The following is a 26,281-nucleotide window of genomic DNA, read 5'->3' as shown; positions in this document are numbered from 1 at the left end:
CACCCTGGAACAGGTTTCAGAGACTGCACCTACTGCCAGTCCTGCCAGGCTGATCTATCCCCTCAGCCCAAAAGGTCTCCCGGCCTCCCCGGTGCCCTGGCTGACCAGGGACGAGCCCACCTCACCAGTACCTGCGGTGGACTGGACATGCGACTCACTGCAGCTCCTGCACACGGCTGTCAGGAACTCGTTGACCTGGCGCAAAGAGAGGGAGTTGTGCAGAGTCTCCAGGGGATAGATGGTAGGAACCATGGAACATCCTTCAAAACCTGGTAAGAAACACAATCAGAAAATGAATAGAGCAAACAGCAGCCTAAATCCATGCAAGACCACTCCTGGCTGAAGGAGCTGGGCAATCTGGGAATCAAACGACAGGCACACTCAGGCCTAAGGTCACCTCTTCTAGGCCAAGAAAATTACCACTAGGCAACCACATGCAATAACAGACCTGAAAGCAAGCACCCAGGCACACGCAGAGGAGGGGAGGAGGAGGAAACGTACCGAGCAGCAGCCATGTTTGCTGCAAAGCCTCGGACCGTTTGCTAAAATATATGCTTATGATGGAGACCTCAGCACAGTGCCCCACGCTTCAGAGAAGCGAAACAGAATTTGAGTGAAGTCAACAGAATTTCCACAAAAGAATAGCCCCAGGAGCGCCAGCCCAGCCTGGACACAGCCCATGCCACCCCTCAGCCTGATGTGCTGGGGAATATTCTGAATTATTTGTCCTCTTAACAAGACTTCACTGTCAGCAAACCCAGAATTAGTAGAAATAGGTATCTCAACATTTAGCAGACACTTGCTCAGAGCTAAGCTGCATCACAACCATTCACAATAAATTCTTTGCTACTCAAGCCAGCAGAGTATTATGGCAAAGTATCTTCCTCTTCATCCAAGCTTGGCAACACTTCGCGGCACCAAGCCAGCCTGAAACTGTCAGAGGAGCAAGGAAGAAACAAATGAGTCTCTGGGCACATGGGAATGAGGCCTCCTGCTCTGCACCTCTTGAGTTCAAAGGCCTCTCAACTGCTTAAGCTCAGGCTTCCCATTCTGTGACTCCCTAGCTCCCTCCAAGGGGCTTAGAAAGACTCTGGGAAGGAACTGGTGCCTGACAGCACCTGGATTAGCTACTAAGCATAGTCATGGTTCCAGTCACCTCCGGGACTGTCTCTGCTTTGACCTGCTCACCTAATGCAGCTCTGCAAGGAACATGAACCAGCAGAGGGTATTTGGAGTGAACGTGCAGTATGAGGAGGCTGCAGACCAGAACACCACCAGTGCACAGTGCTGCAGAGACACGCTGTCAGAACAGCTACTGACAGAAAAACCTCTGGAGAGGTTACCTGTGCCACAGGCAGCCTGCAGACACGGATTCAAGACGTGAAGGATAACAAATCCCAGGCTAGGACAAAGGAATGTAAGACACTGGAACAAGACTCTGCTGTCCCTTGCTGAGAAGTCCTCAGACTGGAAGTGCTGAATAAGGAAAAGTATCTGTTCATTACTTTCTCATAGGCATTCTGGGATTCAGAGCTAAAGGAAAAGGGTGAGGACAAGACTTAATGAACAGTCACATGGAGATGGTTGTGGAGCAGCAGAGTGTGAGGCTCATGTAATTCCATAACAGAATCTGGTTTAAAGAGTGGCCAAGGTTGGCTCAGCTATTGGGGTCTCCAAAGAAAAAGGGAAGAAGTTTGAATGTAACATAGGCAAAGCAACGCAGTTACAAGATACTCTGGAAGCATTGATGGGGATCTGAGGACTTGGGCACTCCTCTAATAAAAAGAAGAAATGAAAGGCCAAGCATTAAAGGAAACACGGAACACTGACAATGCTACTGACGTGAAATGACACCCCTATATCCCCAAGTGCCAAAAGCCTGCCTGCACAGCTCTGCCCAGCACCGTGTCACTCAACTGGTCTCAAGCAAGTAGAGAAAAAGGCAAAAGTTTCCCTTCTCAAGGTGAAGCACAACTGTTTCCAGTGAATCCCTCTCCCTTGTGCACGGCAGCCCACGGCCCTGCACGGCCCCCTGACCGGCCTGGCTGCTGCGGGGAGGTCCCACACCGCCCACACCGGCTGTGCCAGCACGGCAGAGCCAAAGCAGAAGCTGCTGCCACAGCCTGTCATCCCCAAGTGTATGGCAGCAGCTGCTTCTGTACCGCTGCTGCACCACACGCACTGAGCAGAGACCTGACATCTTAGGGAAAGAGCCACAAAAATCAAGCATGAGTGCAAACCACAGGCATGTTTCCAGCCTGACAGGCACCCAGTGTCGACTGCTCAGCTACTAATGCTTCCCCAAACTCCTCCTGGGGCTGCAGCACAGGAGTCTGTGATGCGGACAATGGCACAAGAAATTAGACAGAATTCCATTAATTTTTGTATCAAAGTCAAACAGCAGCCCAGGGAGGAACAAGTTTCATTTGTCATTTCATTCAGGTTTGACAACAGTGGCTGCACCAGGGGTGCAGAGGACAACCTGCCTCCTCTGCACGGACGGGCATGTGGGGGGCGCTGCAGGGCACAGGAGCTAAAAATGAACCCCAGTGTCAACTACCATCTCCTCCAGGCAAGGAGTACAGCGCAGTTATGTCTCCAAAACTTTTGTTCAGTAAAATAGGAAGAAACCATCTGTTAGAATAAAGAAAACAAGATTTGGTTATGGGAAAAAAACTTAAGATAAACAAGGCAGAGGAATGTGCTGAATGTGCATTATTTTGGATGTGCAAGGAGACTGCCGTGATGTGAGGGAGCAGCTACGGGGGCATCTCCACTCTAAATCAATAATGCAGCAGCATCCTGGCGTGGAGCAGAGAGAACGGAGCTGCCTGAAGAGCTGTTCTGCAGGGGACGGCACCGGCTGGGCACGCTGGTGCCAAAGCTGAAGGGCCACCCATACACCTGAGTTAATTACGACGCAGTCCGAGCCCTTCTCCCCGAGCTCCACGTTCCTGGCAGGTGCACACTTTGCTGCACAGTCTGCTTGGTGGAACCACAGCTTATGAAGAAGACTTCACGGAGGGAGTGACTCCACCCTTGGAGCAAGACTGTTTCAGAACACTTCATGAGAGCACTGAGAAGGTGATTTGGGTATAAGGACTTTGTTGCAGACATCATCTAGCACAGTATACCACATAAAGCAAATGCAGACCTGCACCTGTCTCACACCTTCATCTGAACCAGAGAATCCCAGGCTGCTGGGAGGAGGAGCGCACAGACACAGCTCTTGGGAACAGCTGCCTCTCAGCAGATGACCTCAAAGAAAGACAGAAGTGCCACCTTTTACCCAGACTACACAATGATGAATTCTGAAACAGCCAACACTCACTTTATGATTACGTGGCTTGAATGCCAAGCAAATACATGACATATCTGAGTGAGCCCTGCACACAGTGCTACCCCAGCGCTCCTTCACTGCAGATGTAACAGGTACCTGCATACTTTTAGCTATTTCTCCTTCAGTTACTCTGAGGTCTGAAAGAAAATGTAGCCAAAGGTGTTAGCAGTAGAACTTAAATGAGCAGAGTTTTCTCCTGGGAAAAGGGAAGAACAAGGGAGAAAACAAGACCCTGAATTCACCTACATCTTCTTGATTACTGCAGGAGATGTCCCAGTCTAAACCCTCAAGAGACAATCAATACAATTTCATTAAGAGGAAACATCTAATTTGCATCAAGGTAACACAAAGTTTCCTAAACTCTATGTATGTCCCAGAGAGACAAGAAAGCTGACTGTGTAATCCTAGTTGGGAAAAGTGAGTTTATACAGAACACATACAGGCCCTGGAATGACATAGGTGCTGGTGTGATTATTGCTCAGAGCTGGACAGTCAGACATGCCGGGAGCCAGCAGAGCTCCTGGCTGGTGGCATGACAAGGAGTAGCCTTCAAGTGGTGCAAATGGCACATTCCTCAGCTTTACCGAGACTGAGCTGAGGCCCCAACTACAACAAGTGTTTCTATTAGCAGAGCTGGCTCATTAAAAGAGAGAATGGACTTGCTGCTGCAGCAGGCTGGCAAGTAGAAAGCAGCCAAGCTGCTGCCAGCCAAAGACAGAGGCCAAGAAGATTGAGGTGAGAAGTCTCTCTGGCCCAAAGCAAGCCTTTTTGTGTATTATATTTTTGCTTGAGTGTTCTAAACGTGACTCCACACAATCTGATGAGCAGAAGTTGCAGAATTACAACTCAGCTCTCTAGCTGTGACCTCTACGTTTGGATGTGTTTACATATGCACACAACACATATGCGAACTCGGATTTTTGCTCACCACCCTTTTCAAGTTTAAGCCCATGCCGTGAGCCCGCAGGTCTGTCCCCTCAGCCCCTCCACCCATGGATGAAGGGACACGATACAGCACGCGGTGACTCCCCAACCCGTGACCGGCGGCTCAGAACTGCCCTGAGCCTCACAGGTCTCCCCATATTCCACAGTCTCCTCTTGAGCTCAGCTGAGCTCCTGACAGCCCCACGTACTGCGGTGAGGAGTTTCACTCTGCACAGAATGACATCTTGTTTGAAGCCGCCTGTGCTCAAACCTCCCGGTTCCTGTGCTGGAACAGACACCAAACTGCGGGTCCTCACCACCCCTCTCCCACCACCATCACAAACATCCTCCCAGACTGCAAATTTCTACCTTTCCTCATTGTCCCAAGTGGTGAGGGTCACATCGGAGTCCACTGTTTTATGAATGTGGGGCTGTTTCCCCTTGTCATTTAAATTTATTTACACTGAGCATCACCTGCTGTTTTACTGCCCACTCATCATCATCAGGTCATTTGCTGTTTCTTCACAGCTTCAGCACCACTGCAATTCGTTTACCCACAAGAACTTCACATTCTCCTTTCTTGCGGGTAGGAACACACAGATAAATGCACGTTCCCAGACAGATTGCTTCAGGGCTCCACTGCTGATCTTTCCAACTACAGACGTTTACTTTTAACTCCCTGATTCTATCTTTTAATTTGTGTTTTGTGTGGACAGAAGTGCGGGTGAAAGCCAAGAAGGAGAGGGTAGGGGTATGTAGTTTTCACAAGGGGGGAAGCAGGGCTGTCAGCTACAGAGACTGCAGAAACATCTGCTACAAGAAGAAACCCAGCAGGAATTCCAAACATGCTAATTAATTGTGGGCTTGATGATAGGCTGAGAAAACAGCAAGAAAGAACTCACTGCTTGCAGAGATCAGATTTCCAGCCAGGAAGGCTGCGGTGCTGAGGTACGTAACCCAAATGCCCGGCTGCATCAGGGCAGGCTGCACAGCCCAGCACCACGCTGCAATATTTGGCGTATCGCTGCCCAAAGCACCGAAGTTCATCTCCTCTCCCTACCAGAGCTCAGGGGAGGTGTGAGATCTGCAGCAGGGGAAGCTCAGCCTTGGCTCTGGAGCACTGTGCTGCATTCCAGCACCTCTTCCCTCCAAGCAATTTTGCTCCGCTTTCGTATTTGTTGCTAGGAGACCAAGGATTGTCCTAATTATATATGAGAAGTAACTGCCACCTCCAAATTGCCTACTTGACAGAAAGGGCCATATCAAGAAAAAACAGACTGTGTAAGAAAAATTCTCTTTTCTGGGCTCTGAAAATGCTTGATCCTGTTGCTTCACTACATGAAAAGCTAAACTGTCTCTGCCCCTTCCAGCCATGGGTCTGGATGAGAAAGAAGGTCCATGCATCACAGCACACAGCTCAGCAAGCCGCATGCACCGAGCAGGTCCTGTGGCGCCAGGTACCCATGAACAGCCAGCCAGGCTAGCGGCCTCCCCACAGAGCAATACCGACTTATTTTAGAAGCACCAAGACCTCAGTTCATCAGATCATCTGTGCCAGAGGCTGACAAGTACCAGAGAAACTGTAGCAAGCTTTGGTTACATCTAGATTCAATGCTGAAATCACCTACCCCTCCCCAGCAGACAGGACACGCTGCGGAGGTGCCAGAGGCAGCAGACGCCATGCAATGCAGCCACACAGCAGCTCGGCTCTGCCCTGTCCTACCCACTCTCTCTAGAAACAACACAGTCCCACAAGCACTCACTTCCCCAAAATTTCTACAGCATGTTCACCCTGCGTCTGACCAGCTGTGGCACCTCCTGAATTTCCTTTCTTCCCACACTCTCACTGTTCACTTTGGTTCTCTGTTGATAAGGGGACACCTTGCAGCACCCACTGAGACATCTGCAGGGGTGTCATTCAGCAGGGCATCGCAGCAGGGGCTCGGCATCCACCCTGAGGGAAGCTCAAGAGCTCACCCTGGCTAGAGGAAGGAGGCAACGAAAAACTGCCCAAGATGGAAGAGCGCGGTTACAGCCACATGGAGAGCACCAGCTCCACGTGGAAAGGCACTGCCTGAGGCTGCAAAACTGCCAGATGCAACAGCCCACACAGCTTGCTGCAGCAGCCCGCAGATTCAAGGGATGCGCTGAGGGAAACGCTTTCCTTTTTAGAAGCAAAGCATACTTTGCATTCTCAAGCAGACAGTGGCCCCTGCTCAGCTATAGGAGCAGGGGACCAAGGCAGCTGCAGCGTGCAGTACCGTAAAGACACTCCAAGTCATCCTGCCCTGAGATCAGCCAGCTCCTGAAGAGACGCAGGTGGTAGGAGCACTGCTGGAGGTGATGGGCTAGAGCAGCATCCAGGGCGATGTTCCGGCTGGTGGCACAGTCAGAGGAAAAGCGCCGCAGCAACTGGGCAACGTGGTGGTGCTCAAACGCATCTGGAGAAAAGGGGCCACAGAGAGTGAGAGGGGCGGATGCAGCTGGGGAGAGAAACGGAGGAGATGTGGGGATGGAGCTGCCAGCACCAGGGCCACGGGGTGGGGAAGACCCGACCACAGCAGGAAGCCCAATCGCTCCGGCAGCGAGGTCGGGAATTCCCCTGCTCTACAGAGCCAAGCACAGCCGAGCAGCTGCCCTGGTGCAGCCTCTGAAGCGCAGCTGGGCACAGGGGCAGCCCCGAGCTTTCACCTGTGTGAAACTCTGACAAGAGAAGACATTTTAGGCTGTGTTCCAAGTCCAATACAGTTCAGGTTTGCCTAGATAAGAAGGTCAGGCTCACACTCACCCTCCCCCAGACAAGACAAGAAATCCAGACTGCAAACAGGGCTCGAGTCCTGCACCCCAGCGCGGCCAGCGCCTCGGCACACGGAAGAGAGAAACAAGCCAGCATCAAGTGACCAGAAGCTGTGAAAGGGACACTGGGCCAGCGGGGCCTGCCTGAGAGCGTGGCAGAGCAGAGGGGCATGAAGGTGCACGCCTCCCCATTCTGTGCAATCTTCTGCGATATCCTTGCATGGCAGACAAGACACGAGCATGCAGCCACATCTTCTCCACGTACACAGCCTCTGGACTCACGCCAGGCTCCCCACACTCATGAGACCAGGGCATAAAGTGTCTGGCCTGACGCTGTGGTTGCCCGCTGCTCTGGTTCACCCATCCCATTTCACCACAGAGGCAGCTCTTCAGGAACAAAATCCAGATTCAGAGCTCTGAATAGCGTTTGCATCCTCAGATGAGCGGTCCATGTAGCTAAACAACCTCCCTGCTAAAACCAGTGCCAAGCCTAGACCAAATATGTCTGACTTCAAGCTCACACCTACTGGACCTCTGCCTTTGTTTTCTTGATTAAGGAGCGCTTTGCCATTATAAATATTCATTGGGTTCTTGGGAAAAACCCAATGCCCAGTTTCACTTCATTGTATTTGAGGTGGGGGCAGCTGCTTTACAGTGTGGTTTAGGAAAGACTGGTGCTTGGTACAAGTTTTGCTGGCAAGATAGAAGGACACATCCTGCTGACATACACCACGTGAGCTCACATGGTATCCAGACACACAAACAAATCAAGCAGTTGGCCACTCTGGGAAAAACAAAACTGAGCAAACACAGGAAATAAGTTCCCTTCAGATATCTGAAACAATAAAGCCACATTTAGCTGTCCTTTACCCTTTCATCTTTCCCAAAACTTTGGTCTTCATAACAGTCTTCTGAACTTCTCTCATCTTTCAGATCATGCAGAGCAGAATTTCTTCATATTTACTAAGCAACAAGATTGCAGAAGCAGCCTTGATCACATAAGACAGAAATACTTAACCTGATTTTTTTTCAGTGATCTGCTTTGGTTCTAACCTGTCTCAACATCAGGAGCCATGAGGTAGGAGTGGTACTGGAACACAAACCTTTTCAAAAGTTTCTCTGTAAGACTTGGATAAAAACACTAGTTCAAGGCATCTGCTACCACAGAGCAAATGCTCTTTAAGCTCAGAAGACTCACAGTTTGGGTGTTAGGTTAGCAGCAACATGAAGCAGAGACAGCAAGTCAACAGAAGCACTGTCAGATGCCCTTCCTCACCAGGCCTCTTCACAGCTGCGCCACAAGAGGGGTGAAACAGGTGATACTGCCCTGGGTGGCGCGGTGCCTGTCCCCTCCTGCCCCTGGGAGGTGGGAGGTCCAGCCAGCACAGCCACCAGCAGCAGGTGAAAGCTCTGCAGACACCATCCCATCTGCAGGAATGGTGAGCCTGCTTCTGCCACCACCACGCCGGAAGTAAGCGAGGGACCACCCTCAGACAGGTCTGCAGATCAGAAGCCATGAGGTTACCCGTCCTGCTAAGACACCTGCGCTGAGGAACATCATGCACAGAGGAACGCGGTGAGTGCCACCACAGACTGTGCTCTGCCAGGTGACCCTTCTCTTGGTCCTGCAAATCTACATCGTAGAAACTGAGGACTAAGCTGCTGATGCTCTTACAGAACATGGAGTGGATATCTGCGTCCCCCAAATCCAATGGTATTCTCCCCCAACCCCACCCCCCCCAAAGGAGCATGAAGAAGGCCTCAGCATCAGAAGAGAATTAAAGGCTGCTTTGGGAGTCCATTCACAGAGCCACTGCTCTTGCTTTTCCACCTGGGACACACACGCCTTGGGGGAAAAGCAGAGGAGCCACTGAGCAGTAACAGAGGGTGAATGAACAAGTTAGTCACAACAAGACAATGGGGGAAGGTGAAGCATGTTTGGACACCAGATACACAGACACAAAAAAACCACAAGAAGGCTGAGAGGAGAATACGTGCAGAGAGAACTGAACGTGAGCATGGGGTTAGAAGTGTGAGGGAACGTCAAATCAAGGAAGCAAACGTACCATTAGTCGGATGCTTTGCAAACGACACAGAAAATCGTTTTACGGCTGGCATAGACAAGAGCTCTGAGGAAATAAAAACAGATCATCTCAGTTAACAGCCTGCTTCTGAGGATCCCCCGACCTTCATACACTTGCAGCTGCCCTTCCATGTTCACCTTCTTCACCCCGCAACACAGGCTCCCATGGCACGGCCGTCACACCCGGTCTGACCGGACCTCTCAGCTCCCGCTGCCCCGGCGCTGCGAGGACCTGGGCCGCATTCATGGTCACAGAGAGCACCTCACACCTCCCGCCAGCCCCGGCACCCTGAGCGCAGCCCCAGCTCGGCCCACGCAGGACGCAGCCCGGCCATGCTCGCAGCCGCACGGGGCCCAGCAGCAGCGCAGACAGCGCCCAGACCCACCGTGCCCGGGACAACCACAGCTCTGTGCTGGGGAACACAGCCCTGGCACAGGGAAGCACATCCTCCTAATGCAAGCTAAACAGAGCCATTTATGCATTTAAAGATAAATCAGCTACCTAACTAGGGAACAACCAGAAGACCCATGCAGATACGCCTCCACAGTTCACTTGCTCAAAGTGTTTCAGTGCAGAAGAGGTTTGGGGATACACCTGCAAAATGTTCCTCAGGCCTCTCCTGGCCAAGTCCCAGGCCACACCCCCCCTTAGAAATCACACATCAGAGAGACAGTGCAAGGACAGATTCTGTGCATCTAATGGGGTGCAAACAGATGAGCTTTCAAAGACATGGATTAGTCTCCATATACACCAAAAGAAAAAAAAAAAAAGGCTGAAAATTTCAGTTTATTCCCACTCTGGAAATTCCTCAGCTGTCACGTGAAAGAATGGCCTAGATCAGAACATCTGCAGGATCTGCTGTGAGACCCCAGCCAATCATACCTTTTGCTGCTATTTAGGAACTCTCAGGAAATATTAGAAATACTTTTATGTCTCTTTCCTATTTCATGTGTCTGCTCTGCCTGGTCAACAGGGTTTGTACACCCATCCTTCTGCACTGAGGTCAGGAGACATGTGTCCATCTATGCTCCACACCCCATTGCGCTTCTTTAGCTGCATCCACTGACTTGGCCAAATAACTTATTTAAACCAGCTCCCAAACTTCCTGCCATTTCCTTTGCCAGCTTAACAGCCCTAATTTTTTTCTTCTTTAAACTCAACAAATAGAGCATGACTATCTCCCCTACGCGTGTAACCCCTTACAAGTGTCCGAGTCCTGGAGCTGCAGCCAGCTGGTGACGTCTCCGCCGCAGCCCACGTCCCCCATTTACAGCACGTCAGTTTAACGGTGCTGACCACAGCTCACTGCGCCCCTGGCTCCACACCAGCCACCTGCAAACCACAGCCACCAGAGGTCCTTCACTTGCCTGCGGCTGGGACATGACTCTCCACTGAGTGTTCCTCAGTCCTCTCCCAGCCCCAAGCAAAAAAACCTCAGAAATAAGGGCCATTTTAACTTCACCTGAGCAAGTCTTTAATGAAGTGCTATAAGCCATGCATCACACCTTGAAGCATCACAGCCATGAAAAAATATCAGAGAGTTCATGCAAAGAGGTGCTCCAGGGTCTGAAGGTTTCTAAGCATCATTAGCCTGATGACTGCAGAAAAGGCCTTGACATGAATGTCCTCCCAGAGTCTGCCATGATGTTTGGTTTAAATGCCATTGTTCAGCACTTCATTTGTGCTCATTTAAGCAGGAACATGCAGATCAGGGGCTTATTGCACATTCCAAACTACCTTCCCCAGAAGCTAAATGCCCTTCTGCCTCCTACTTGTTCTCCCAAGCCCTCACCTCTTTCTCACAATTGCTCTTACAGCAGCAAGGCGCTGGGAGCACAGGGTGCCACAGCACACAAAGAAACACAAAAAGAGTAGTGTAATATCAAGAGGAATAATTCTGGGCTGTGTTAGTCACACACTAGTGAAATAAATCTGCCTTTTAAGTACTAGAGGGTACAACAGCACCTCAGCACGCAGAGCCCTCGTCACTGGTTTGTGCTGACGCAACATGACTCTGCCCTGCACCTGGGCATGAGCAGCCCATCCTCAGCTGCTGCTGCAGGGCCAGGGAAAGCAGCACAGCACCGGGACCGGGACCAGGACCAGGCAGCGTCTGCTCTGCTCCCGGCTGACACAGAGCGAGTGGCCCGTGGTGCTTTTCCCTGAGAGTTACTGCTGCCTGGGGTTTGTGCTGCTTGCAGAGCTGCGGACGAGAAGCAGCCAGGGCCCTTGCTGGCCTCTTCAGCAGCTCCCCTGGTATTCACACCGTCTTGTGCCGAACAACAGGAGCTTATTCTGGGACCTATGAGTAACCAGCAGCTGTTGCCCTGAGCAGCTCGGACTGGTACAAGGCCTGAAATCCTCCCCGCTGGGCCTCGCTGTCCCTGTCACTCACAGCCTGCTGCATGCCAGGGAGCTCCCTGAAGAGGGGACAAGCAACAGTTTTCTCTTGCCCTGTGAAAAGCAGCACGGAAAGCCAGTGTACACAATGGTCTCAACACAACGGCATTCATGAGGTTCCAATAGGACTGAGAACTGGATACCGTCTTTCCACCCTGATTTGCTAGGCTGTTTGCCTCAAAACTGGACAAACATCCAAACCTCCTGTCTTCCCCAAAGGCCCCAAATTACTGCCTTAATCATTTCCTCACTTTGTAACCCACCAGTGCTATTGTTCGTTATGATCCTGATAAGAAAGGCTCTCAGACTCCGTAAAGTATTGACTAAGACAGCACTTGTTAGCATTAACATGAAAAGGAAGAAGAGAGGACAGACAACTCGCATCCATTCAGGTGCTGGGAAGCCGAGCTGTGGGTTTCCAGGTGGGTTTCCCAGGGCACAGTGCGCTGCACAGATCCCATCCATGAAGAGGTTTGTTCAGTGCTGCTCGGCTCCGTGTTCCAGCAACGGTACGTTAATCAGCACTTGCAGAGCCTGAGCGCCTTTCTTAGCAGGGTCACAGCAGACACCCGCACTCATGCGCTGCCCCTCCAGCTGCTCCACGCTCCCCAGGTCTGCAGTGCTCCCGCTCCCTCGGCAGCAGCAACACACTCTGCTGCTCGATGCATAACACACTTGCACCCAATGCAGACCGACCCCGGCCGGCAACGCCCTTCCCCACGTGCACCGGCAACATTTGCACTAATGGCCCAAATATGTTCTACCAGATCGTATTGCCGAACTTTAGGGCAGTTTATGCAGAACTGCACAATAACTAGACTTCCAGGTCCTTTTGCAGTATTTCACCCAAGTATCCCACTTACCTCAAGCATTTCAGTCATATCACACTTGCTTTCTGAAAGCTACCATGGACTCAGAACTCTGTGTGCCCAGTCTTACTCTAGTATCCATGCTATCCCACCCCCTAGCGTGTCATTCTGCCTTTAGGATGGGATCACTGCCTCCACAAAAGCTCCATTTAGCATCAGCAAGATCACCAAGGTAAGCAAGATGATGTGAAGTGCTGGATTTCCATAACAGGACAAACCTACTTAATATCTAGACCAACAAATCCTTCTCCACAACGGGAAGCAGTATTAAAATGTCACACCAGATCACACTCCAGACATCAGCATAAAACTCCTTGCACAGTGTCAGCTCCTGTCTTGGCCTAGCAAGGATCACAATTTCTTGGGATATGATAAAATGCATTACTGTAGAGGTAGAGAATATACACGTTCAACAGTCATTCTTCTCAGTAGTCTAAGCCTTTGCCTCAGTAGCATCCTGAGACACCAAAGTCCACAAATTAACCACCTGCTGCACGGGAACACACATACCGTCTTTGTATGTCAGGCTGCTGGCAAACTTTTTGCCATGGCTGCGTGCGTAGTCCTGGAGGTTGGGGGCACTGGAGGAGCCTCCCAGCACAGTGGTGCTAAACAGCCCGGTGCACTGTGACCCTGGAAAGGCATGGAAGGTGTTAGTATTTTATCTCCACCGCATGCAACTACAGAAAAGTAGGGTTAGTCTAAGAATGAGGAATGAATGGCCACTTCGCAGGCAAACTCAGGAAAAAACAAATGATGCTGGGGAGCATAGGGAGGTGGTAAATTCTAAATTCAGTGGTGCCAAATGCACAACAGGCAGCCCAAAACTCAGCACCAGGAAAGTTCCTAACTCCATCCAGGGGTTTATTTCCATTTGCCTTTCTTGCCCTGACCCAGAAGAAACACCTTGACACCCGCCAGCCAGCAAATCTACATACTCATGTCAGAAAAGCCAGGATGCCAAGTCACTGATGTTCATGTCACAGGGCTTCATTTCTCTGCTCTTCTGCCCTTTCTCTTTGGAAATCTCCTTTTTTTTGAGGGCACTGAGAAGAAGACAAGACTGCCTGATCTGTTGATCAGCAAATGTGGATTAATCACTGCCAAGTGGTAACGAAAGCAATGAGACCAGAGAGCCTTCTGTCACGAGCTGCTGCCCGGGTGACATTTCCCATCCACTCAGTCATGTCCTGCTACTCCAGAGTAGGTCCGATTGCTCCATGAACTATCTGTGCAAAGCACCAGATGCACACACAGCGTGGAACCTGGACATCCTGTGGTGAAGAACACGGCGTGCAAGGCAGTCTTGTGCACGGGAGGGCAGCCCAGCACCGCGGGCCTTGGCAGCCACTCGTGTTTGCTTCTCCAAGCCACAGAGTTCTGTGGAGCGATTGGACTTCACATGATATTCAGGGAATATTGGGCATTTGACACAGGATTCTTTTGACTGGAGAAAGCAATTGTGACAGAGAGAAAACCTATTATGGGTGAGACAAAGCCACCGATTAGCTATAAATTCTCTGCTAAAATGTCTTGGTGCTGCATTCCATACTGAGAATACCAACTGCTAAAAACAGCAATACTCCCACATATAAAAGGCTCCTAGAAACAACCAGGTTGATCTTGTTGCGCCTTGTCTGCCAAGGCAAAAAACCTGACATGCTGCCTGTTAGTACTGAACTGGAACAGCGCAACTGTTACTACTGTGAAAAAGGTGCTACTGAGATTGCAGGAAGGTCTTCATTCTAAAATACAGCATCGCAGCATGATTTATGTTGGAAGGAACCTCTGGAGGCTTCTTTCCCCATGCCCCAGCAGGGCCAAGTGGGATCAGTTTGCTAGAGTTTGTCCAACCAAATTTTGAATACCTCCAAGAAAGGAGATTCCACCATCGCTCTGGGTCTCCATTGCAATATCTGGCACATTCACGCTGAAAAATGTGTTCCTCTGAGCATACTGGAATTTCCCTTGCTGCAACTTGCGTCTGTTGGTTCTCACCCTATTGCCTTGGAGGGCAGTCTGCCTGTCTTCTCTGTAACCTCCCATTTGGGTGGCCAGACAGCATTCGGGGCTCCACGCCCCACGGCTGCTGATCCAAACAAGCTCTCCCAGCGTCTCCCAGCAGGTTGTGGCTCCAGCCCCAGCCTCCTCTGCGGCCTTGATGGCCTCACGCCCGCTGTGTCTGCATCGGGGAGCCCAGCAAGCCAGCAGTTCTTCAGATGCGTCTCAAAGGGGTGAACAGAGGAGAAGAACCGAATCCCTTGGCCTGGCGTCTGTCCTGCTAATCCAGCCCAGCACAGGCTCCTGTGGTGCTCAGACACAGCTGCCTCACGTACACTCCCTGCTCCTCAGGACCCTGCTTTTTCTCTGCAAAGCACCTTTTTAGCCAGAGCTGCTTTGGAGAAAACACACAGATCCTGACTGTTGAGTTCATCACATATAAGCTCAGTCTACACTGAAATATCTGCTCCTGGGAAGAGCGCGGGACGACCCAAAGAGTTCTCACATCACTGTGACACTGCTGGTCACTTCCCGCAGGACAGGCCAGCACACACGTGTCCTTGGACAGACAGACAGACAGAGAGCTGGTGCCTAAAAGGTGACTGATACACAAGCCTTAGAAAATTTCCTCCTAATGCCTAAATTGAAGCTCAGCACTGACTCAGCACGAACTGCAATCTGTCAGAATGCAAACAAAATTTTGTCAAGCAGCAGCCAGGATGAGGCTCCTAATCATCCTTCCATGGCTTAAAAACAAACAAACAGACAGACAGCAACAACAAAACCCCAGCACACTCATTTACTGGCAGATAAAAATGGAACAGAAGATTTTTATGACTTGGCATGGCAACCTCGTGCCACTGATTACGAAGCGAAGGATGCTCCTGTGTTTCTGCCACCTACAGCAGTCAGAGGCATTTTGTTAGCACCCTTAACCAGAAGAGAATTTAAAAGACAACTCAATGGATAACAGCAATTGTCTACAATGAACTCTAGGAGACCATTGGAGCCAAAGTTAACACACACACACACACACATCCTAAAGAACATAATGGTACACTAGTCATTTGGATTTAAGACGTAGCAACATTTGCTAGAAATTACTGTATGTGCTAGATCTTTCTTGTGTATTTAATTTTCAGATGTACATTCAGTGTTTCAGATGTTCAAAAAATAGACATCCTTTATTTCCCTGCAGAAACGTGGGTCTCTGCACAAAGCTTCATGCCCATCTGCAATACAGCATCTCTGTTGCTCAAACGGCAAGGAGTGATTTTACCTCATTTTGAAGTGTTCTTGCAAGTAAAGAAAGGCACTGAAACTTCCCTAGGTTTCTCAAGCTAGAAGCATGCACAGTATTGCAGGCAGTTCACAATAACGCATGTGCTCCCGCCCAGAAAAACGTGGCATACTGCAAAGCACCAGTTTGCACTGACAGAGCAAGCTGCCCCTGCTCCAAACACACAAAGGCACTTTTAAAATCACAGTAAAGACACAATTCCGGCAGGTCTGGCAGGAGAGTTGTGACGGGAGCTCTGTACTGCTTCCCGCTCCTGCACACAGGTCAGGCCTGCACAGACACTGTCCCCAAGATGGGGACAGCCACCCAGGGACCAGGGCAGCAGGGACAGGGACACCCACCCAGGGACCAGGGCAGCAGGGACAGGTTTGATCTCGAGAAAGCTCAGAAACAGCCGGTAGTGTCTGAATGAACCCCTCATAGCACAGCTACTGAGACAAGTATTAAAGCCGAAGTTCAAGCTTCTGTGAGTTCTATATTATTCCTCCCAGAGAGCCCATTTCAGATCCTAAAGTGGGAAGAAATTAGGTTTCTATAAAACAAGCAGGAAAGGAATCAGGAAGATTCCTTGGAGAACTAGACTTTTTTACAGGTAAAGAGGCATCATTCTTCTTAACAGTCCTCGGGTTAAGAGAAACTCACAGAAACACAGACACCCTGACAGGCTCGTGCTGCAGCACAGGCTGCTCCACTCAGCCCTTCTGTGCCTGCAGCTGCAGGATTGCAGAGAGAACAACAGCTGGGCTGGTATCCAGCTGCAGGTTTGCTGCACAGACCCGCTCTGCCAATCCCTGCCCAAGGCTTCGTCTCTGCAGAGCTTCACCACTGGGAAAGTGACCACCAAATGCTTCCCAGCAAGGCAAGTCAGGCAAGAACCTCAAATTAAACCTGCTGGGATCACATTTCAAATTTTGTTGTCACATAAAAGCACAAGAGTCCAGCAGAGTAGTAGTCTTCTCTATTGCCAGAACAGACATTACTCAGAAACCCAGAAAAGGCCAGAGTAAATAGGCTGTAATATCTGCTTTCCAGAGCACATGCCTTCTGGTACTCAGGCATCCAAACAGTAAAGATAGTTTGCATGTAGCACTCGATGTGCTCAGTAATTCTCTGAGCAGCTGCACTTCCCTGACTGTGCCATCTCAGGAATTCTCAGAGCGATTCACGTGGGTTCACAGAATAACCGCAGGTTTCTGCAGGCCTAAGCAAGGCGGTCTCTTGCAGCTTAGTCCTGCAGGTGGCCTGTGAACAGCAGAAATAAGTACATGCACCACATGAAACAGCACAGTCAAAATCCACAATGGCCAAGGCTATTGTGCCTTTACAAAAATAATATGCATCAGCCATTTCTTCTTATTAATAGATTTTTCCAGCTGGCTGGAAGCGTAGCTGGCAGACTGCAGAGATACTTCCTAACCACTCTGAAGAAAATTCCCTTTCCTTGGTAAGGATTAGCTTCCAAAGAAGCAGCTCATTCAAAAGTGACAGATAAATGATCAGGCCTTTCAGAAGTCTCTTGGCTGCGGGATGTCCACATAGCAGAGCAAAGAACTGATGAGTGAGAACTGCTGCAAGTCTATGGCCAAGCCATAATGCAAAAATTGTTCTAAACGAAAAGACAGTGGGCATATCTTGAACATTTCCACCTTGGTGCTTATTAGTAATCTGTAAGATCTAGGTTTCACAGCCATCTTTGAATCTCATGACAGCAAAGACACCTTTTCAGTTTCTAATAGATCTTGCTTTAGCAAAAATATTTCAGGAAGAACTTCAGCTGTCAAATTGTTTAGGTTAGGATGACAGGGACTGGTGCTCTCAAGGACAGGTAGAGAACACCAAGTGCCCCAAAATATCTTCTTCCACTACCACGCAAGGAATGGCCCAGCAGGGATTCCAGCTCAATTAGAGGGCTGGCAGACACCAGTGCAGATGACAGGTCTGTTCCATACAAGAGACCTTTAAGAAGCAAAGGCAGAAATATAATAGTCTTACATGAAGAGCAGCTTTGCATGTAAACTTCTGTTTTGTGGAACAGAAAGTGTGCTAGTTCTCACTAAAACCATCTCTTCCTACTCAGTTCAGAAACGGTATAACAAATGACAGCGACGTGGAACCAGAAGGCCAACCTGCAAGTACGCAGCTTGCTCTGTTGCTCCCACGCTATAAAGGATGAAAAGTGCATCTTCAGTTGCTAGAAGCTGAAGGAGAAGATCACACCCAAAAGGAAATACAGTAAGATAGTCTCTACAGTGGTCTACACAGTAACACTAAAAGATGACATAATACACACAGCCACATACAAGGAACTTGAGCCAGATGTACATGTGGACAAACAGAACCCACAGAAACACAGCGGGACAGGCGAGCAGGCTGGTGCCAGGTCGGTACAGTACCTAAGCCACTCTGCTTCATCTCAGAAGACTGCCTGGAATAAGTGCTGAAGAGGCGATAACCTCCTGATTTGGAAGAAGATTCAGAGAGCACCTGCAAAGACAGATAGTATGATCAGTGCCATGGTCTAAGTTACCCCTCGTCTCAGAAGCCTTTAGAGAATACATCAACTGCAGATAAAGAAAAGTATGTCTCTTCCTTAAAATCACAGTTTTTAGAGGCATGAAGGTGCTCGTATGCTGAGACTGGGACAGTGCACCCTCTATTTTAATTTCCAGTTTGTGTTGGGCTGTGGAACAGTGGAGATTTCAAAAGTATGAAAGGACTTGTGTACTGAGCTCCAAGAATCTTGTTGGAATCACTGGGACGTTAACTTCCTTCTCTAGCAGCAGGAAAGTCCATCCCCTTTAACTCAATACATGCCTGTTACAAAGAGCCTCCGAGCGCTGCATGCAATGATTACATCATGAGAGACACCGAGATGGAAGCCAGCTAACAAACATCTCAAGCCCTAACTCTGCTGTCACTGGTTCAGAAAGCAAATAGCAAAAATGCCTGTGAAAAGTCTCAAAAGAAGGGACAATTTCTACAGCACTTGGAAGATGTCAGCTACCTGCTGACTGTGGCACCAGCTGTGTGACACATAATGGTCCCGAAGGAGCGAAGTAAGAATGTTAAAATTGATCTTTGTTACTTTAGCAGAGCAATGATTGGGACAGTTCTAAACCGTGTGACAGTTCAAACACTCTGGAATAAACCCACCAGTTACCAGGGACCTCCAGCCTGCAGGAGATCTGAGATGGGAGACGAGAACAGGAAACATGGAGCTGAACTGCAAGAGGCGACAGCTGGAGTCTAAAGGGGTGGTGAAGATGTCACCACTGCTAGGAGAACAAGCTGCATGCAGTCTCAGAGCTGGTAACGCTGATGCCTCTACAGAGCGTGTAATCCAAATAATTCTTGTATTTTGCAGGCATTTCCTCCCTTGCTCTTCCTCATCAATTCCTCTGACCTGTGTTCCCCTGTCCTTCCTCATCAAGGTCTGCCTTGCAAAAAATGCCTCTTTAACTTCTTCAGAGCCTTTCCCAGAATCAAATCTAGCTCTGGCATGTTAAAAGCAATGCCAGGAAATCAAAACCACACAAAAGACCTCCACCAGAACAACCAAGGGTGCCCAACACGTTGTTACCTCCATGGACCCTGTCTTGCGGTTCCTGATCAGCGGTGACCTTCGCTGAATGCTGACGGGCTCGGAAGGCTGTGGAGACCTTTGTTGTGCACGATCTGGCTCATCGGTGCCCTTCTCTTTGGACAGGTTCTCCAGGCTGCCCTGGTCGGCTTTCTTGCCCTCGTTCTGCAGGAAGGAGACAGGGACACCTCCAGGCATGTGGCCATTGCAAGGGCTGCCCAGCACCAGCTGCAGCCATGGGCTGGTCTCCAGCTCCGCAGGTCTCAGGAGGTGCCTGCATCCCCAGAGACCCAGTAAACCCGAGTGCTCGGCAGGGACACAACCAGCCCACGGTATGAGGAGGGTCAGAGCAGGGTTTGCTAGAGCTGAGGGGACAGCGCGCTCACCTCCGCCGAGGCGGGACGGAACCCAAACCCAGTGGGCACATTCCCATCCTCCTCGCAGCCCTTCACGCCGGGGCTAAAGTGCAGCTCCACGTGGAAACGCTCTTCCGAAGATGGGTCCTGTGAACGCGAGGCACAGGGAACAAGGAAACAAAGGAAACTCAGTCCCCGTCAGCAGAGCCGCGGTCAGACCGGCTGCCCCGCGCATCCCGAGCGTGTCCGCTGGGAAGGGAAGCAGAAGCGACAAGAAACCACCAACGTGATGGCGCTCGGTTTGTCTTACCCAAAGGGACGGCCCTTGTTAGCACAAAGCCGAGGCATTCAATTTGTTATTTTGTGACAACGCCCACCAGAAGATCAAAACCGAATCGGGCTATACGTGTATATATGTATTATAGTATAATATATATATTTTATATATATACATACACACACAAACCTAAACCATAGCCCCTTCTGATCCACTTCTGTTGCAAAACTAGCACACACTGGGGCAGGGAGAGACTGGTTCCCTTCTGGACCCTTAGCCGAGTTCCAAGATTTAAGTAATTGTCTCTAATATTAATTTATATATATTTTTAAGGGAAGCCAGAGCTTTTTCAGTATCTGACACTAATGATACAAAACCAAAAGTTTCCCCATCTCTACTTACTAACAGATTTAGATCACTCCTAAAATCTCTATTCAGAGTTTTGGGGATTTTGACAAACGGCACTAAGAAATGTTTCACTTGTCCCATCAAATCCCCCCATCAGCTCTGTGAATCCAGGACTCCAAGGATCACGTGTGGCAGAGAGGGGCTGCTCCCTCTGCACCACCGCACCTGGGGCTCAGCACCTGCAGGTCGGTGCCAAACCTGCTCACAGTCATCACCATCAGCTTCCGTGTTCTGGCTGTTTTACAAATTATTCTCTTTACTTCCTGAAGATATTAGTATATACTTCCCTAACTATACCAGTGTATTTTTAAAATAAAAATTTTTACGAATGTGGAAGTTCTGGATGTTTTCTAGAAATATTTGGAAAAAACTGCCAAATATAATTTGGTTTTATTTATTTTTTCCTACTTTCCTATTTTTTCCTGTTAATTTGTAATTAATATTAAGAAACAGCAAATAATTTTGCTTTAGGAAACACTTTAAAATAGATAGTACTGATTACTTCAGTTTGGTATTACTGCTCAGGGTGGCGTTCTGCTCACACGTAGTGAGCACTGACTGGGTCACAGACTCCCACCTAAAAATAAAACCTAGCAATTGTCTTACCGATCCATCCATCTTTATTCACAAGCGGAGAGAGCTCAGACTACAAACTTCCCAGCTGAACTCATCTCCCGGGAACTGTGCCTTGCATCACGGCAGGAAGGGTTTATCCTACAGCTACATCCCTCACCTTGTTGTTGTCCTCGTAGAGCATGATAACAATCTGGGTCATGTAGTTCAGCTCTGAGATAGCACTCAAATAGTCCATGGCTCGCTTCCACTGCTGGTCTTTGTTCTCCTGATACACACACACAAACAGTCGCATGGAATAAGCAACAGCAGACACCTGGCAGTGACATGGGTTGCGGGAGTTTGTCTCCACAAGATAACAACATCGTCAGGACAATATCACTTTGCTTCACTTGCATGGAGAGAGATGACACTGCAGTGAGGGCGGGTGCACAGCGAGGAGCAGCTGTGGGGGACACAGCAGCTCCCGCACACCCCACGTGCGGACCCGCACATTGCGCTGTGAGCTCTGGGTCATGCTGACCCCAGAAACACGCAACCCACAGCTGGTTCCCAAACGCCATCGCCTCACACTGCTGTCCTCCTACACGGGTGAGCAGTCTGCTCATCTGAGAGCAGCAGGACAGCTATGGAGAAAACACATCTCTGCACGAGCAAGGCAGGCAGGGTCGGGCTGGGGAAGAACAAGTCTGCATGGCAGAGCGGCAGGCAGCTGCAGCATGCAAACGTGCAGCGGCGCAGTCAGCCACAGGCCACGGGTGCACATCATTACTGGGAGAGGGAACCTGCAAACACACACTGTCCCCCTGGGCAAGGGCACTGAAAGAGCAGGAGGCTCACAGCGCGAGCACTGCGGGACACTTACATCCAGGAGCCCCCCGTAGCGGAAGATGCTGAGCAGAGAGTGCACGTGGCTCTCACTGGTGAAGTAGAGTCGTGTCCGAACGTGGCGACCTGGCGACAGAACTCCTCTGGAGTACCTGAAACAAAACCAGCCCGCTGTTACTCACACCTGCCAACAACTGCTGTCTGTCACACCGCAGCACTTCTGCAGGTTTAGCAGAACAGGATAATCCCCCATCAGGAGCTGTCAAAGTGCAGCAGGAACAGAACAGTGAGAGCACTGGGCACAGCAGCAGGATTTGTGGTATCCTAAGGCAGACATGGTGCGGCAGGGGCGGCTCATCACACCAGCACTTGCCCCTCACAGAGATGGCGATGAAGGCACCATCATCCAGCTACAAGGGGTTTAAGCTTCTGTGGCACTGTGCTCCTGCCCCGCGGTCTCAACGTGCCACTCAATTTTCCTTCTGCATCCAGGAGCACCAAACGCCTCCCTCGTGCTGCGCCCTTCAGTGCTGTCCAGTGCCCCTTCACCCCAGTGAGCTCTGGCATGGTCCCCACACACCACTGCAGAGCTGCCCTCCCCACCAGCAGCAGCAAAAGCCTTACAAGGGATGTAGTTTGTTGACCGACTCATCTTCATGGGTTCTCTGTAGGTCCAACTGGATCTTTTTAATGAGAGGAAGACAAAAGCCAATAGCAATCTCCAGTTTCTCCTCCTTATTAATTCCATATTCCTGCAGGAACAAAACAACAGATACCCCTGAGCCCTGGTTCTTTGCCACATCCTCACATGAAAGGAGGCTGGACGTCAGTCCTGTCTGCAAGCGCTGCTACAGTTAAGCAAGGACAGAACGGGAAATGTCACTCGGCACCTTTTTTTTTTTCCCACACAAAATAGCGTCAGTATTCTTCCAAGAGCTGACAGGCACAAGTACCACCAGAGAACCTCCTCTCATGACACAGAAACTCATATCCTGAACTGGCATGAGCATTAATGCAACAACTGCTCTTTGTAAAGATAAAGCTTGAAGTGCTATGCTGGAAACAGCCAAACTGCATCTCATCAGGAACACTGTGAAGAAGTTTAGAAGACCACTGCTGCTCTACATGGGCACAACTGCAGTTGGACCTTGGTGGCAGCAGCTTGTCCCATCTAAACGAAGCTTTTCTGCCAGAAGTGGTACAAAGCGATGGTGAACACAGAGACCTGTTGCACATGGCCCTCCTTTCCCTTCCCTTCTCATGTTCATGGGTATAAACTTTGTGAGAACCAAGCCAACTTTGCAAACTGAGGAAGTTCTAGTTTGACAAGAATGAAAACCTTCACTTTAACACAGAAATCTCTCTTACCCTGTACAATCTGTATGCTGCTACAGCACACACGCAGCTCAGAGCTGTGCTATACGGCACCACGACAAACACAAAAAGCTGCTGCGGCAGCTGCTCATCAGCCTGACGCTGTCAGAATCCCCGTCCGGGAAGACAGCCCTGTCACATCTTAAGTCATAAATGGTTTTGGTCTTATATAAACACTAAGAGACAGATCAGATATATCTGTGGAACGCTGCCTTTAGAGTTAATGTGCAAGAGAACCTATCCAAAATAGACCAAGGGTCAGAACCTGACAGCACAGGCATGGCCAGGCAGGCAGGGCAGCCCATACCTGGGGTATGATCACATCTGCCAGGGCTTTGGAGAGTTTGAAGAGTTCAGCTGTGCCTTCCAGCTTCAGCGCACAGTTGTGCTGCACATCGTACTTGATGCAGTCATAGATATCGGGGATCTTGCTGATGTCGTAACGCCCATTCTTCATGCGGAAATCTCGTTCCAGCTTGCTCCAGCGTTGCAGCATCAGTTCTAAAGTCTCACTGTGGTACAGCTGCAGGTCTGTACAGCAGAGAACACCAAACCACAGTCACGTCCTGACCAACTCTGCCTTGATATTAGTGACAGTTCTGACCGACTTCTCCCAGCACAGAAGGGCCCCAGTTATTATGTCACCCACCAGAATCCTTGACTGGAAAAGCCACTGGACCTGTTGGTGGAGTTTTAAGCTGCTGCAAGAAGCTACTTCTGAAATACTTAAGAAAAGTGAAACTGCTTGCCTGTTGGCTTATGTCTGCCACAAATTTTGTGAATCATCCCACAGATGCCTTTTTAAAACCTCTGCTCTGGTATTAGGAAAGTTCTTAGAGATGAGCAAATTGTGACTGAAAAACTCACTGTTCATAGCCTTGAGCTTCCCTCCAGAAAATGCTTGAAAAAATCAGGTGTACCAGGCCATACTGCTGCTGTTCACATTCAACGAAAGGTGCACAGATCATTTCCTTTGCATTACAGATCTCTTTAACGGTAGTTGAAAGTGGAATAGGAGCCTTCTACATCAATAGCACATACAGACTTTCACTTTAGAATTTCTTTGTTACAAACATAAACTGTAGTGGTGTTTGTGAACTCTGAAGATGTAACAATAGATTAATCTGCCCCAGACCCTTTCCAGTTCTGATGCTCACCTGCAGATTTTGGGTCTTCCAGACGTTTTTTGATCTGGGAAGTGAGATTCTCAATCAGGGCGAACACCTGGTTACAGACCTCTACAGGGTTCTGAATGAACATCATGGAGTTGAGCAGAGACGCGCTGCCTGTGGGTGCTAGCTGAGAGAAGAACCAGCACAGCTCAGTCAGGATCTCGACAACTGGGAACACAGAACGTCTGCCTTTTCCAGCTGTACTGCTTTTGATTAGGTACAAGAGTTGTGCTCCCTGCTGAGCCTAACAAGCTGGCCCGTTCCTGGGGTAGTTAAGGATGTTTTAAAAGCCTCCTCAGGACCAGCCTCAGAGGGAGCAAACAGCTGCTGCTATCAGATCTGACCTCCCTTGCCTACAGTATCCACTCATCTCACTTTGCTCCTGTGCTTGAGTAGAAGGGCTTCAGAGAAGTGTTAAGTAGTTCTTTGAGGTGATAAATACGTTCCTTAATGGTAATGGATTTCAGTTTGGTAATCAGATCTCAGAGTCTGAGAAAATAGTGGGTTTGGCACTTGCTGGAGAAGCAGTTTAGTGCTTTTATTGGTTGCTGTGCTGGATATAGCACATGCTCTCTGCTCTGCAGTTATCAGACACTGATAGAGTTTGTATCCCAAAAGATCTGTTGACACCTGCACAGAGCAGATTTAGAATCTGGCTTGATGTACTCCCTGTCCACAGCAACTGGGATTGTTGTGGGCAGAATAAGTAAACCACGAGAACTCTTCTGCCAGCACACCCATGAGTGTAAAACGCACTGGGACTTCTAAAGGGAGAGGAAGGTACCCTGATGATTCTTGAAAGGGACACTGAGGACTTCCACTTGGAGAAGGGCATGGGCTGTTAACCTGCCCTTTCCCTTCCTAAGCGCTGTTGATATCCTGTAATTCCAACAAGGTTTGGTCTCAGACTAACCAAACTACTGTTCACATACCAGCAGGCTTCAGGACAAACTGCTGGCAAGATGTAGTAAAGCCACACAGGTGCTTTACCTTTTCATAATCCTCCTCGCAGAACTCAGCATCCTTCTGCATGATTTCATGCAGCCGTGCCTTCACTCGGTGCTGACAGCTGCTCAGGGAATCACTGTCACTGTCCAGGAGACCATTCATATTTGCACTTTTCACCATCTGCACCAGGATGGGGGTCAGCTCTCCTTCCAGGGCCAGCAGACCCTAAAGCAACACAGGACAAGATTTCAGCTATGTGCAACCCAAGCAACAAACACTTCTGGTAGTGTCATGGCCCGTGCCATGGTTGAGTGAAATCTCAGCTGTTCTTGAGGAGCAGTTTTACAGCAAGAACATCTGCAGTCACCAGTGACTCTGGCACAGTTCTAGAGCTATAGAGCAGAAATCCAGCCCTGCCTGCTGCAGCCAACTCAGTTTGCTGGAAAACATTGATACAGAAGAGCCTCCGAAGAACAGCCAAGGTCACAACAGGATTCACTTTGGCTCAAGCTTTAGCTGCAGACAAATGTGTCTTCTCCCCAGCTCCCACCCCACACTGCACCAAAGACTCTTCATCCAACTTTTAAGTCCACCAGCTGAGGAATAACCCCTCTGGCTGGGCAGTCATCCAAAAACCACTAGTTTTGTAGGCAATTAATACTCAGCAACAGGTTTGATGTGTTCTAACATCAAACACCAGCAATACTCCATAAATAACACCTATGTGCAGCTACGTTGCGTTTCCAGTACTGCCTCATGCACTTGCTGTGAGCATCAGACACCATCCCCCAGCAGAGAGGGGGAAGCTCCCAGGACAGCTCCCTCCTCATCACCAGAGGTTTTCCTTTAGAACTGGCATATTTTAAGACTAACGCAGCAGAACTAACAGATGCACAAAAGACCTTTGCGAAAGCTGCTGCAGTCATCTGAACTCGTCCCTCATCTGAGGCGTAGATCTTGAGATCATGGCGGTATGTGCTGTGCAGCCTGAGCAAGCCACATCCAGGGAAACCGGCATAATCACCTGGAACACAAAACAAGCACAGAATTA

At 49.6% G+C, this 26,281-nt stretch overlaps 1 protein-coding gene across 20 annotated transcripts in view; it reads right to left on the bottom strand.

The window, feature by feature from the left end:
- The window catches only part of PPIP5K1 (diphosphoinositol pentakisphosphate kinase 1), a 45,527-nt gene that overhangs the window by 3,399 nt on the left and 15,847 nt on the right, over positions 1–26,281 (bottom strand). For 5 of the 20 annotated variants that reach the window (XM_082060645.1, XM_082060634.1, XM_082060647.1 and 2 more), the window contains 14 exons: positions 26,133–26,254; positions 25,273–25,455; positions 24,268–24,409; positions 23,418–23,641; positions 22,361–22,488; positions 21,774–21,888; positions 21,069–21,176; positions 19,681–19,797; positions 19,295–19,459; positions 18,108–18,198; positions 12,924–13,046; positions 9,127–9,189; positions 6,526–6,747; positions 132–269 (listed from right to left, as the gene is read on the bottom strand). In XM_082060645.1, coding sequence (XP_081916771.1) covers positions 132–269; positions 6,526–6,747; positions 9,127–9,189; positions 12,924–13,046; positions 18,108–18,198; positions 19,295–19,459; positions 19,681–19,797; positions 21,069–21,176; positions 21,774–21,888; positions 22,361–22,488; positions 23,418–23,641; positions 24,268–24,409; positions 25,273–25,455; positions 26,133–26,254 — 1,941 coding nt within the window. The remainder of the gene's footprint in view (positions 1–131; positions 270–6,525; positions 6,748–9,126; positions 9,190–12,923; positions 13,047–18,107; positions 18,199–19,294; positions 19,460–19,680; positions 19,798–21,068; positions 21,177–21,773; positions 21,889–22,360; positions 22,489–23,417; positions 23,642–24,267; positions 24,410–25,272; positions 25,456–26,132; positions 26,255–26,281) is intronic. The other 15 variants (XM_082060648.1, XM_082060649.1, XM_082060638.1 and 12 more) reach the window with 10 other exon arrangements.

The sequence above is a fragment of the Streptopelia decaocto genome, assembly GCF_964273445.1.
Source record: "Streptopelia decaocto genome assembly, chromosome: 9".
NCBI classification, from domain to species: Eukaryota; Metazoa; Chordata; class Aves; order Columbiformes; family Columbidae; genus Streptopelia; species Streptopelia decaocto.
This window is presented reverse-complemented; position numbering and strand designations above follow the sequence as displayed.